The following is a 13,514-nucleotide window of genomic DNA, read 5'->3' as shown; positions in this document are numbered from 1 at the left end:
AATGCGACATGACTAGGTTGTCACTTGGACGAGACTTTTGATGTGGTGCTAAGTTTGAGAGAATGTGATTGGTTAGAATAATTATGATGTTGGCAATTTGGAAGACATGAAAAGAAAGTTCCGAAATGACTTTTGCCGGCAAATCGGGAGACAAAATCCCGTGTATGGAATTCTAGTAGTCAATACTAGATTTCGGAATATTCGGGCAATTACGATGTTTGTAAAATGGGGGACAAGGTTTGTTTGCATGAAAATCTAGTGGCCGATACAAGATTTGGAAATCTCCGGGTAATGAATGCTAGATCTCACGCAATTTTATGCAATGATTTTAACGGCTAATAAATCATTACTAAATCCTTGCAATGATTAGGAAATCTTACGTTTTTCGAGATGGATACTTATGATTTGACAATTATTTTAATAAGACAGAATTTAACTTTTCAGATAAATCTCTCAGGGATATTTTGCATGCAGTCACCCTAAAATGCCGAACTCAGAAATAAATCAATATTCTAAAAATTAAAATTCAGCATTTATCTAATTATTTCGACGCTAGCAAGCTGGAACCAGCTAATAATTAAAATCTAATAACTACTAGCTAATTTATGAAAATTGGGGCGTTACAGGAGTGGTCCAATGAAACATGATAGAAGACCCCTTAGATTCTCCAAGGGACCGTATTCGGGCTCAAGTAATTCCCAGTCCAGAGAGAGTTCATCTTAAGAGAGGAGCAGTGGGAGTGGCTCTACTTCTGGCTCTTTTAGAGGGTCAATCAAATGCTTCAGGTATGGAGGACCACACATAGTGAGAGGCTGCCCATAACCACGGACAAACTATAGTAACTATGGGAAGTCAGGGCACACTGCCATTATGTGTTGGGCTGCCAAGAGGAGTGATATTACGAGTACAGCCCAAAGGCCTGAATCAAGAGGAAGCACGGGGCCAAAGCCAAGTATTTCCAAAAGAGTATTTACTATGAGTGGGGCTGAGGCATCTCAATCTAAGGAGATGACCCGAGGTAAATGTGTTATTAAAGGTAGACTACTTGATGTGTTGTTTGATTCAGGTGTTACGCACTCTTTTGTATCCTTGGACTGCGTGAAGAGTCTAGGTTTATATGTAACTGAATTGTCATGCAATGTTGTAGTGACTACCCTACGGGTAAGCCAGTTCAATAATGGTGCATGGTAGGGACTTTGAGGTAGACTTGATTTGTTTACCTCTTTTCCAGCTAGAGGTGATTTTGGGAATGGATTGGCAAGCTGCTAACCATGTATTGCTGGATTGCAGAGAGAAGACGTTGATCTATAGCGCATCAATGTTAGAAATTCTGAGGCTCTTGAGCCAAGGTGTGTGGGAGAACACAGTGAACGCTATGGCCTTCATGGTCATGTTCTCAATGGAGGCTAAAAGTGTAGTGGAGCTGGAGTACATCCCAGTAGTGAGGGATTTCTTGGAAGTTTTTCCTGAAAATGTCTTAGAATTACCACCTAAGAGGGAGATCAAGTTCGCTATTGATCTCATTTCGAGAGTAAGCCCCATTTCTATGGCACCATATAGGATGTCATCAGTAGAGTTGGCAGAGGTCAAGAAGTAAGTAGAGGATTTATTCCAGAAGCGGTTTATGAGACTGAGTGTATCACCATGGGAAACGCCAATGCTCTTGGTGAAAAAGAAAGATGGGAGTATGAGGATGTGTGTGGATTATCAGTAGTTGAACAAGGTGACAATCAAGAACAAGTATCCACTTCCGAGGATTGACAATTTAATCGACCAGTTGAGAGGAGCTGCGGTGTTTTCAAAGATTGACTTAAGATTGGGGTACCATCAGATCAGGGTGAAGGATGAGGATGTACCCAAGATGGCGTTCAAGATGCGGTATGATCACTATAAGTATTTGGTGATGCCATTTAGGATGACCAATGCGCTTGCGGTGTTCATGGACTACATGAACAAGATTTTCCATGAGTTTTTGAATAAGTTTGTGGTGGTGTTCATTGACAACATCTTAATTTATTCAAACACTCAAGAAGAGCACGCTGAGTATTTCAGGATAGTTGATGAATCTACATTTTACTACATTTTTATACATCATTTATTACTTTTTATAGAAAAGAATAGACTTAGATAGTGTAAATAAGATGAATATTCCAATTAGGCTAAATAATATAGGTTTCTTAGTTTTTTGTTAATTTACATGAATTTAGATAGTTTATTTTACATATTTTGATCATTTGAATAATATGGCAGGAATCCCCAAGCTTATTTTGAAGAATTATTGGATTTTGAGGAATTTGAGGTGAAAGTAACTACTTTCAATATTGATAGTGACAACTACAGCAAGCCACTTCCTGCAAAGGGACCAAAGTGATCACTTCCAAAGCTTAAAGTGACAACTACAGCAGCCCAGAATCAACCAAACCTGCGCGTGGTTACTATGAATATTCATAGTAATCACTCCAGAGCATGCAAAAATTGAAGGTGCTGCGCGTAACTACTATGAATATTCATAGTAATCATTCCAGAGACCCAAAATGTCCCAGTGCTGCGCGTAACTACTATGAATATTCATAGTAATCACTCCAGAGAGGAAAAACCCAACTGATGCTGCGCGTGGTTACAATGAAAGAATGAGAGTAATTACTTTGGACGGCGCCAGCTTTAGTATAAATAGATTTTTACCAAATTAGGGTAGGGAGTTCTTACACTTTTTGAACCTTTTCTCTTCTTTACTCAATTTAGAATATTTTCCAGAGCTTAGGGTAACCTTGGGTGACAGCCAAGGGTCCAACCTAGGGTTTGGTTTCTCATTTCTCTTGCTTTTACATTAATGTTAATGAGTTTTCTGCATTTCCCAATTGCGTTTTTGACCCCCATTTTCATGGAGGGCTAAGTTTGTGTAATCCTTAGTGAATTCACATGGGTTCTTGAGTTCCTTGAATTTAATGATAATACAATTCCTTTCTTTCATGAATTACTTCTTCCTTGTCTCTTGAATTGAATTAATGGTGAATGAGGGGGGTATTGCTCAATTAACCCTAATTTCGTATTAAGGAGATTCTAAACTAAGGGTTGCTTAATCCTAGGTTTAATTCTAACGTTGCGTAATTTTGGGATGAGAGATTAGAGCCTAACAAATTGCGTAATTTCGTTGGGACCATAAGGTTGATTTTCGCTTGTTAAATTAACCTAATTCATGGAAGAGAGGATGAATGTTAAATGTTGAGTGGAATGAGGATAGAATCTATGTGGATGAACTAAGGATTGCTGTTTTCTATTGTTTGAATTAATTAAACTCATTTGCTTATTGCTCTTTATTTTGATTTGAAACCACAAAAACCCCATTTTAATTGCTTGTTTAATTAATGCCTTCAACATGTTAAATGAAGATTAATAACCAATGTTCATGGGAGACAATCTAGGGTTACCCTAGTACTACATTAATTTGTTTAAATTTTGATGAGGATTTACGACAAATCTTTTAAACACCTCGAAATAGATAATCATCAATAGTTTTGCAGATTTTGAAGGAGAGGCAGTTGTATGCCAAATTCTCAAAGTGTGAGTTTTGGTTGTCCCTGTGTTAGTTCTGCCCTACCCAGAGCGAAAAGTTTGATGTGCATTATGATGCTCTATACATGGACTTAGATGTGTTCGGATGCAAGATGGATGAGTAGTTGCTTATGTCTCGAGGCAGTTGTGCTCACATGAAGTCAACTATCTGATGCATGATTTAAAGTTAGCCGTGGTGGTTTTTGCCCTTAAGGTGCGGAGGCACTACTCTATAGGGCAAGATTTGAAGTGTTCAACGACCACAAGAGTTTGTAATACTTGTTTGATTAGAAGGAGCTAAACATGCGGCAGAGGAGGTGGATGAAATTCCTTAAGGACTTCACATTGTCTTACCATCCTGGCAAGGCAAATATGGTGGCTGATGCGTTGAGCAGAAAGTCATTGCATGTGGCACCCATGATGGTGAAAAAGATGGAGTTGATTGAGGAATTTCGAGACATGAACTTGGCTATAGAGGTAAGGTCAGGGAGTTTGTACCTCAGAGCGACAAAAATCTACAAAGACTTCTTAGTGTACATCCGAGACGCTCAACAGAGAGATGTTTTTATGAAGATATGATGAGGCAGAAGAATAATGGGATTTGGAGTTTCACTATGATGAAAACGAGGTGATTAAGTTTCAGAATCGAGTGTGCATTCCCTAAGTGGATGAGTTGAAATAGATGATACTTGAGGAGACGTATAAGAGCAAGATGATTTTCCATCCCAGTGTGACTAAGATGTAACAGATCCTCCGAAGGAGCTTTTGGTGGAATGGAATGAAGAAGGATGTGGTTGAGTACATGTCGAAATGTTTGACTTGCCAAAAGGCGAAGGTGAAGCATCAACGCCCACCTGGGTTATTACAACCGTTAGAGATCCTTGCATGGAAGTAGGATAGCATTTCCATACTAGAACCTCCGAAGGAGCTTTTGGTGGAATGGAATAAAGAAGGATGTAGCTGAGTGTGTGTTGAGATGTTTGACTTGCCAGAAGGCGAAGGTTGATGATACACTTTTTCTCTATCATAGTACTTAAATGGTGTAATTCAATACTAGCAAGTGTACAAGGTAGTTGTAGCAAGTTATAAAATGTGGAAATCAGATTGAGTCCTAAGTATCGTCCTCTAGGATCTTATTTTTAATCACCAATTCACAAGATAATAACTATTTGCACCAAACAATTCATTGAACAGATATCAATATTCAAGAAAGTAAATTTCAGAACTAAAGAAATGAGAAATTGTTAAAAACAGAATGTTAATTTGTACTATTCGAATGAATTATTAATGGAGGAAAGTTAGGAATTTATTTCATTAGAATATCAATATCAATTCAGTTCTGCCTCTGAACATTCAAGCAATTGATTGATTGACAATCGGTTTCTCTTCACAATAACCAAAGATTGATTCCTCAATTCATTAGTCCTAATATTCAACCAAATCTCCCTAATTCCTTAGGCTAAATTTAGTTCAATATTGCATTATGAATTAGAACCAAAAGATTGCAAAACTAAGACCACTTAACCCTAAGAAAATCAGTAGTTTTGGGAATTAATTCAGATTCAAGCAACAAACCCAATTTCCATTAGTGAAGGTTACTTTTTGATTAATCAATTGAACTTCCATTCAAAGATCAAGTAAACATAGAATTAATCCCTCAATCAAATCAAATACTCAAAGTTCAGAGTCAAAACAAAATCAATATATCAATTCTAGATCCATAAATCCTTAACAAAAAGAGTTAGAAACACATTACAATGAAATGAAGAGAAGCAAAAAGAAAAGAAGATGAAAAGCAGAGAGCCATCTCCATAACTTCATCTTCTCCCAGATTCCTCTAGCAAAGAAGAACAAAAGTCGCTCCTCTCTTCTCCCTCTAACTTCCCTTGGAAGTTAAAACGGTTACAACTGAATACCAAAAACTAAAAATGACAAAAAGCTCTTTTTTCTAAGTTTCCAATTTCTATTTATAGAGTTCTTCTAATTCTTCAACTTAACCCTTGGAATTCTGAAAGTTAGTTATCCCCAGGTGTTCTGGAATCTTCTAAAAGTGATACAAAAGATCCAAACGTCCAGAATTGACAAGAAGAAGAAGTTAAAAAAACTACAGAGTTTTGCACCAAAATGCGCAGTGGCAGGAGTGAAGGCGCGCAGTTGCGCGCCAAGGCTTCAAGTAATATGAGTTGCAACTCTCTGTTGTGCGCCAAGGCTTCAAGTGATGTGCGTTTCAATGCACATCACTTCAATGAACGTTCCTTCCATATGCTCAGCTCTGCGTTGCTACGCCATCTGTTATGAGTTGCCACTCTCTGTTGCACGCCAAAGCTCCAGGTGATATGCATTTCAACGCAGTGGCAGTTATCTAGTTACAGTTGCTGGAGTGTTAACGCGCATCACCCAGAGTAGCCACGCAGACCCAATGCTGTATTTTCTTCTTTCCACGTTCAAATGCCAATCACTTGGAGTTGTAACGCCCAGCTCTTAGGATTTCTTCAAGCTTGATTCTTTGACTTTTCTTCTTTAATTTCAGCTTTTAATCCTTCCTTTTAGCACTTTCAACAACTTTCCATCTTTTGCATGAATTCCTACAAAAATCTAAACAATTTTTAATATTTCAACAAAACATCAATTTATACTAATTTTTTTATTTTTATGATCTTTTCAAGTTATTTTTAGAACTATTTTCCTAATTATTAACCAAAAATAATGCTAAAAACATGGTAAAATATGGAAGTGGGACAGCATCAACGTCTACCTGGGTTGTTGTAACCGTTAGAGATTCCTGAATGGAAGTGAGACAGCATTTCCATGGATTTTGTTTCTGGGTTGCCGAGGACTAGAAACAACCATAATGCCATTTGGGTAATTATGAACTAGAAACAACCAGAAACAAGCACGAAGTACAAATTGGAACGACTGACAGACTTGTATGTGAGGGAGATAGTCAGGCTGCAAGGAGTGCTAACTAGTGTGGTGTTTGACAGAGATCCAAGGATTACATCAAGGTTTTGGGAGAGCCTGCAGAGGGCGTTGGGTACTAAATTGAAGCTTAGTTCTACGTATCATCTGCAGACCGACGGTTAGACAAACAGGACCATCTAGAGGTGCAAAACTCCCCTATGTTGATATGAGACTAGAAATGCGACTCTCTGTGTGTGTCAGATATGATCCAAAAACAGAATGAGCAAATCAAGATGATTAGAGAGAAGATGAAGGCTGCACATGATAGGAAAAAAAGCTACTATGATAGGAGGAGGAATCCTTTGGAGTTTCAGGTGAATGATCATGTGTTTTTGAAGGTCTCGTCTGTGACTAGAGTTGGGAGAGCTTTGAAATCTTAGAAGTTATCTCCTAAGTTCATTTGGTTGTTCAAAGTGTTGAATAGAATTGGTCATGCAGTGTACCAAATAGCATTACCTCTGAATCTCTCAAATCTGCATCCGGTGTTCCATGTATCACAACTCAGGAAGTATGTACTGGATCCTTCTCATGTGATTGAACTGGATCCAGTTCAAGTGAGAGAGGACTTGTCCTATGATGTGTACCTGGTGAGGATTGCAGACCACCGTGTTAAGCAGTTGAGGGGCAAGGAGATCTCGTTAGTGAAGGTGATATGGAGCTCAAGTGATGAAGGAAATGTCATATGAAAAATGGAGAGTAGAATGAGAGAATTGTATCTGAGGTTGTTTATGTTGTTTGGTTAAATTTCGGTGACAAAATTCCATAAAGAAGGGGAGAGTTGTAATGCCTCGAGTTTTGTGAATTATTGATTATTAATATAAATACATGAGTTATTGTTTGAATATGTATTTGATGTATAGTGTGATTAAAATATGATGTGGATATGTGTATTTAACAGTATTATGATGTGAATAAGTGTGAAGGAGTATACATGAATTGATTGAGAATGTTTGACTAGTAGTTGAGTTGGAATTGGATTGAAAAATAGGCTAAGTGTGTGCTGCAGAGGCATTCTCGCTGTAGTGGGAGGATTCTCGCTGTAGCGCAACGGGCATGAATCTGTTGCGCTCTTGCTGTAGCGAGAAGTCCCTCGCTGCAATGAGAGAGCGACAAAGAAGTGCGTTTCTGGGAGCAATCTCGCTATAGCGAGATTCTGCAAAAACCAGAGTGTAGTTTTCTCTAAGATTTTCACTGTAGCGAGAGTGTCACGACAAGAAGAGTATTTGAGGGATTTAGGGTTTGGGAAACACATTCTCACTCTTTTCTCTTCATCTCTCCTTTGATTCTCTCTATTTTTAACCCGTTCATACCGATTAAACTGCCTCTAAAGCCGTTCGTGAGTTGGACTGAAAGTTGAAATTGTGTTTAGGACACTTGGAGGTAAGTTCTAAGAGTTAGAGTTTCGATTTTCCATTCCTCTTCCTTGTTCTTTTGATTTCTCATGGAGTTTTCCATGTATTTAGGACAAAACTCGCATTGAGAACACATTCTTTGTTAATTTCATTTTGGGTCTTAGATTTGAGGTAAGGGGGGACTCTACGCTATCTCAATGTGCTTTGTATTCGTTTAATTTCCTAGGTATTGCAATGTGGTTAGGATAAAATGTAGGGATATGTGTGTGTTAATGTACATTTCATGTAGAACACAATTTGTGAGGAACTATGATGGAAATTATGTGGTTGGAATTTTAGAATTTTGGAATTTTAGGGGTGCACCACTCAATTTAGTCCCTAAATAATGTGGTATTGATCCTTGAATTTTTCTGCAATGTCTGACCAAGTTTCAGCCCAATCCGAGTTAGTCACCAGAAAAATTACCTTTTTACCCTTTTGTAGAAAAACACCTACCAAATGAAGGAATTTGCGAGAGCTCCTTTGGATAAAGTTGATCAGCGTGATGAGTGCTATTTGGACACCAAAATTCAGCCTCAAACTCCAAAGTCGAACTGGTAGTGAAGTTTTCCACTTATAAGACTCACAATAAATACCTCAAAACAACAACCAAAATTACAAACCAGAATTTTGCACACAGAACGTAAAACAAAATAAGGAAGATTAACACTCTAGATATGTTAAAAACGCCATTGATTCCCTGATAATGGCGCCAATTTAACACATGGTCGCACACGGGTCAAAATACACCTAATTACTATAGTACGAGGTAAGCAACTAGGGTCATTTCTCAAAGAATCACAAGGATGAATTAATCTATTTAGAGAGTATATAAGACGGGGGGTTTGTTTATAAAAGAAAAGAAAACACAACTAATTATAATTAGAATGAAGAGTGAACAGAAATTGAAATTCCAATCCAAGAATTAAAAAGAACAATGACTACTTTGTCACCAGATTTTTAAGAGAATATATCAACAAGCAATTTGGTAATTAACAATGAATCCGAATGAAATCTCAATTCGAACTCAGCATTCACACGAAAACCTTCATGCATTCGATTAACACATAATCACTTAAAGTTCAGAAAACTCTAGAACCTAATTGAATTGTGCCAATTTAATTTACCAATGTCATTAATCATAGTTTTCAAACCTAAAAATCCAATTCATGTTCCTTAAAACTAAATTACATACATCAATCGAATAATATGTAATCAACTAGATGCATAATCATTAATCCAAACGAATAACTTCAATTCAAAAATATAATTAGCAAAAGGAGAAAATAAGGAAGAGATGAAACTGAATTTGTTATTGAATTTATGCCAATGTGAGACCAATCCGCAAGAGTGTCATGTCCCTTTTAATCCTTGAATTAGATGAAAATCTAAGCCTTCATTAATGGAGGAAAACAACAAGTCGTAAAGGTGAGAGAGGCTGAGAGAGAGAGAGAGCAAAATTTAAAATTCAAATTTCTCCTCCCCATTCTGTTTGTAACATTCTACTGTTATTTCGGCTATGAAAACGGCCTCTTTTTGATTGGTGGCCTAAAGGACAATTGCAGCCTTAGATGTTAGCTTCAAAACGCCATTAGAATGGGCTTAATCGGATGTCTGTGGACTGAGATATGACCCAAAACCTTGCTCAGGATCTGCAACTGCACCGCTTCAGTTCACTTCTAGGCCTAGAGTCAGCTTCTTAACACCAGAATTGGTCTTCGACCTCTGCATACAACTTGTGAGCCTATCTCTAAGCTTTTCTACAAATCAAAAATCACAATGAGATGAGCCCTACAACTCCAGATATGACCCAAAAACCAAAACAATGTCAGAATTTGCCTAATGCTGGAAAAATTAAATAAAGCCCAAATGAAATCTGAACAACATAAAATGGTCAAATTAAAACTAATTAGGCACAAAAAGAGATTAATGAGCTAGGAATGAGAGAAAATAAGTATATAAAAATCCAATTGATTAGATAAAATGCAGGGATATGTGTGTCTTAATGTACATTTCATGTAGAACACAATTTGTGACGAACTGTGATGGAAATTATGTGGTTGGCTATGATAAATCGACATTTCACCATAATTTTTAGTATAATTTTATTAATAAATAAGTAGTAAAGTGGTAAGTAAACTTGGAAATATCATAAAAATTGCATCAATATTCATAAGTGTGTAAATAGTTTTGATTTTTAGATTTTTAGTCCAATTCTGAACAATTTGATTTAAATGACTTAATCCTTGTACAAAAGCTTGAGCTGAGAATTTGAGTTGAAGATTAAAGTGAAGAAAGTAAAGGAATTGAGCTTAAAAGATGATTTTAAATATCAGTTCTAAGTGTCAACTTTGGACGATTTCAGTTCTTAATTCAATTTTAGAAGCTTCTAGAAGACCTTTGATACTAGAATTCTCAGAGATTAATGTGTAGAAAGGAAAAAGTGGGGAAAAACCTTATAAATAGAAGTTAGAGGTTTAGAAAATGGGACATTAGTTCATTTTTGTTATTTTTCAGTTTGTAACTGTTTTAACTTCCAAGAGAAGTCAGAGAGAGAGATTGAGAGTGAATTTCAAGCTTCATTTATAGAGGAATCAGTGTGAAGATTGGATCTTGGAAGATGTTCTTCTGCTTCTTGTCTTCTTTTTCTCTTACTTCTCCTTCTTCCATTGTAATGTTGTTCTAAACCTTTTTGGTTAGGGATCTATGGATCTAGATTTGATGTTGTGATGTAATTGTGAATGCGATCTTGAGATTGTAATTGAATTGAGTATATGATTCTGTTCTTAATGCAATTGTGAACTAATCCTTCATTCAATTGAATTTTGAGGAATTCTCATCAATGGAAATTGAGTTTATTTCTCAGATCTGAATCATATGCCTAGGTTATTGAGATCTTAAGAATAAGTATCATGATCTAGTAATCCTATAATTTCCAAAGCTTAATGCAATATTTGATTAAATTTCACATAAGGGATTAGGGAGGTTTAATTAGGTATTAGAATCAATGAGGCAAGGAATTGTCCTTCGGTTAAAGAAGTGAAATTGATTATCAATCAATTAAAATTCTTAAGAGTTCAGAACATGATTACATTGCAATTGAAAATCTGGTGAAGTGATTCATAAATATTTTTCATATAGCATTCTTAATACAAAATTTGTACTATGTTTTTACAACAAGTTTATTACCTTTTATTGTTTTTATCTCTTACTTCTACATGTTACAAACCTCTCAATTGAATTGTTTTGCTCAACCAATTGTTAAATTGTGAAGTGGTAACTGAAATAAGATCCTTGTAGACGATACTTAAGGCTCATATTGAATTCTAAATTTTATTATTTGCTACAACTACCTAGTACACTTGCTAGTTAGTATCTCTATCAAATTTTAAGTAACAGGCTACAATATGGTTGATGTTGAATAGTGCGTGTGTTGAGAATAGTTTGAGTCTGCTTGGAATCATGTTGGAAATGTTGTGTGTTTGAATGTAATGGGATTGAATGTGGGCATACATGCCGTGAGTGAAAGTGAATATTAGGATATGATTGAGAATGTGGATGAAATTATGTGCTAGCATGCCATCGTTTGATGTTGAATAATTTAAATGGTTGGATATGTGTGTGAATGGCATGTTACATGCGATTATGAATATGTTGGAAAATGATAAATGGTTCAATGATACATTGGGGTGTGGAAGCTAAGGGCAATAGAAATACCTGGGGAAGAGAGAGTGGTTGTGACACTAATAGTGAGCGTGGGTGTTCCACAGGCCAACCACTTTCATCCTGACTCGGCCTCTGACTAACACTTTTGCTAAGGGGCCCATGACCGCGCACGTTGTATCCGTGAAGCGGGGGTTATCCGGCGACCATCCATGATGTGAAACTGAGTAAGTCCTTGAGGTTGAGGGCGTTAGGAAAACTGTGATCAAAGTGCCACAATAAGTGTAGTTAGCGTGCAATGAGCGCATGTTGGTGTAAATTGTTTGATGGTGCAGTGAGCGCACCTATGTGTGGATGAGAATGAAATTATTGCTTTGTGTTTATATGATGAATGATTTATATTATGACAGAAATTTATGGAAATATGCTAAGTGAGTCTCTATGCTTGTGCGTGTTAGATAGTGTAGAGTACTCACCCTTATATTTATTTTTCAGGTGACCAAGATAATCAGCACCGGATTCAGTGAAGGAATAGATGAAATGCTATAAGACTATAAAGTTATTTTGAAAACTCTAATGTATTTAAAATTAGTCCTGTAGCAATCTTTGATGTAAACTTGTAATTCATCCTTATTTGAAATAATTTATTGAACTTATGCATTGGGAAATCATTTGAATGAAAAGTTTTTGTTATTCCTATCTTTCTGAAAAGTTTATTTATTTATTGAAAATTAAATTAAGGTGTTACACCACCCATTATAAAGACGTATCCTTAGTCAATTTCTTGTCATCAGGGCCCTCACGAAGATCTAAATCTGTGTATCCCATAATTTCAAGGTTGTCAACTCTCTTATACATAGGCTCATGCTCTTTGGTCTTCTATAAGTACCTTATTACTTTCTTTACAACTATCTAGTAATTATTTCCAGGATTTGATTGATATGTACCTAGAACACTAACTATAAAAGTGATGTTTGGCCTAATGCATACTTGAGCATATATGAGGTTTCTCAATGCACTTGCAAAAGGTCTGTCATTCATTTTTACTCGCTCAATATCATTCTTAGGACATTGATTCTTGTTGAACCTGTCAACTTTAACAATTGAAACATGTTAGATTTTAATTCATTATGTAATTTCTATCTTTGATTTAACTATTATGAAATTACTATTCCCATTGATCTTGAATTCTATGGTTCTCACAATAATATGTAGTTATCACACAATCAAGGATTTAGAGAGCACTAACTTGAATCAATTATTCTTTAATGTTACCTTTTTTGATATTGTTGAATCCTTGGTATTTTTATCAACTCTTCCTTCCTCTTTTACCTCCTCTCCGATGGTGCAGAGAAAGTTTATTTTATGATTACTGTGAGACTATCAGAGACCATGAAAGTAATAGTTTGAATAATAGAGAATGTAACATCCTGCACTTTTGATTTAAATAAAATGAGATTTATTAAAGTATAATTGGAATAGATTTGGATAGAATTTATAATTAAAAAATAAACAGTAAAACCGTCCATGAACAGTGACCGCTGACATCATATGACGTCATGGCTGATGTCACATACGCGTACAATATGCGTGCACAGTGTTTCCGTCATGAACAGTAATGCGGTGAATAGTGTTTCTGGCAGTGAACAGTAAATTTTGAAAATTTTCTATAAAAAGAGAGTTTCACACAAAATTTTCATTTCTTCACTCCTATCCAAGGTTCTCAAAGGTTATAAGGCTATATCTTACCATTTTTTCTCATACTAAACCCTCTTAAATTTATATTTCTCTTTAGATCTATGATTCTACGTCTGTTTTAAAGGATTTTAAGTAAGTTTTTGTAAGTTTAAAGTTAGATTTACCGTTCGTTTCTTACCTTCTTCTTTTTCTTATAGATGTTCATGGTGTTCTTAGGAAAAACTCTATTCTAGAGTTAAAATCTTCAGT

General features: G+C 36.1%; 2 protein-coding genes across 2 annotated transcripts; both read left to right on the top strand.

Moving 5' to 3' along the window:
- Positions 1 to 643: 643 nt before the first annotated feature.
- Positions 644 to 1,597, top strand: LOC113869258. The gene is made up of 3 exons (XM_027505500.1): positions 644 to 785; positions 1,067 to 1,161; positions 1,232 to 1,597. Exons 1-3 carry the CDS (start codon positions 644 to 646, stop codon positions 1,595 to 1,597), a joined length of 603 nt encoding a protein of 200 aa, XP_027361301.1.
- Positions 1,598 to 6,269: 4,672 nt separating this feature from the next.
- LOC113869254 lies at positions 6,270 to 7,199 on the top strand. The gene is made up of 4 exons (XM_027505498.1): positions 6,270 to 6,323; positions 6,430 to 6,631; positions 6,715 to 6,856; positions 6,938 to 7,199. The coding sequence occupies exons 1-4, from the start codon at positions 6,270 to 6,272 to the stop codon at positions 7,197 to 7,199; spliced, it is 660 nt and encodes a 219-aa protein (XP_027361299.1).
- The last annotated feature ends 6,315 nt before the right edge of the window (positions 7,200 to 13,514 follow it).

The sequence above is a fragment of the Abrus precatorius genome, unplaced genomic scaffold (genome assembly GCF_003935025.1).
Source record: "Abrus precatorius isolate BTA unplaced genomic scaffold, Abrus_2018 Scaffold6, whole genome shotgun sequence".
In the NCBI taxonomy this organism is placed as follows: domain Eukaryota; kingdom Viridiplantae; phylum Streptophyta; class Magnoliopsida; order Fabales; family Fabaceae; genus Abrus; species Abrus precatorius.
This window is presented reverse-complemented; position numbering and strand designations above follow the sequence as displayed.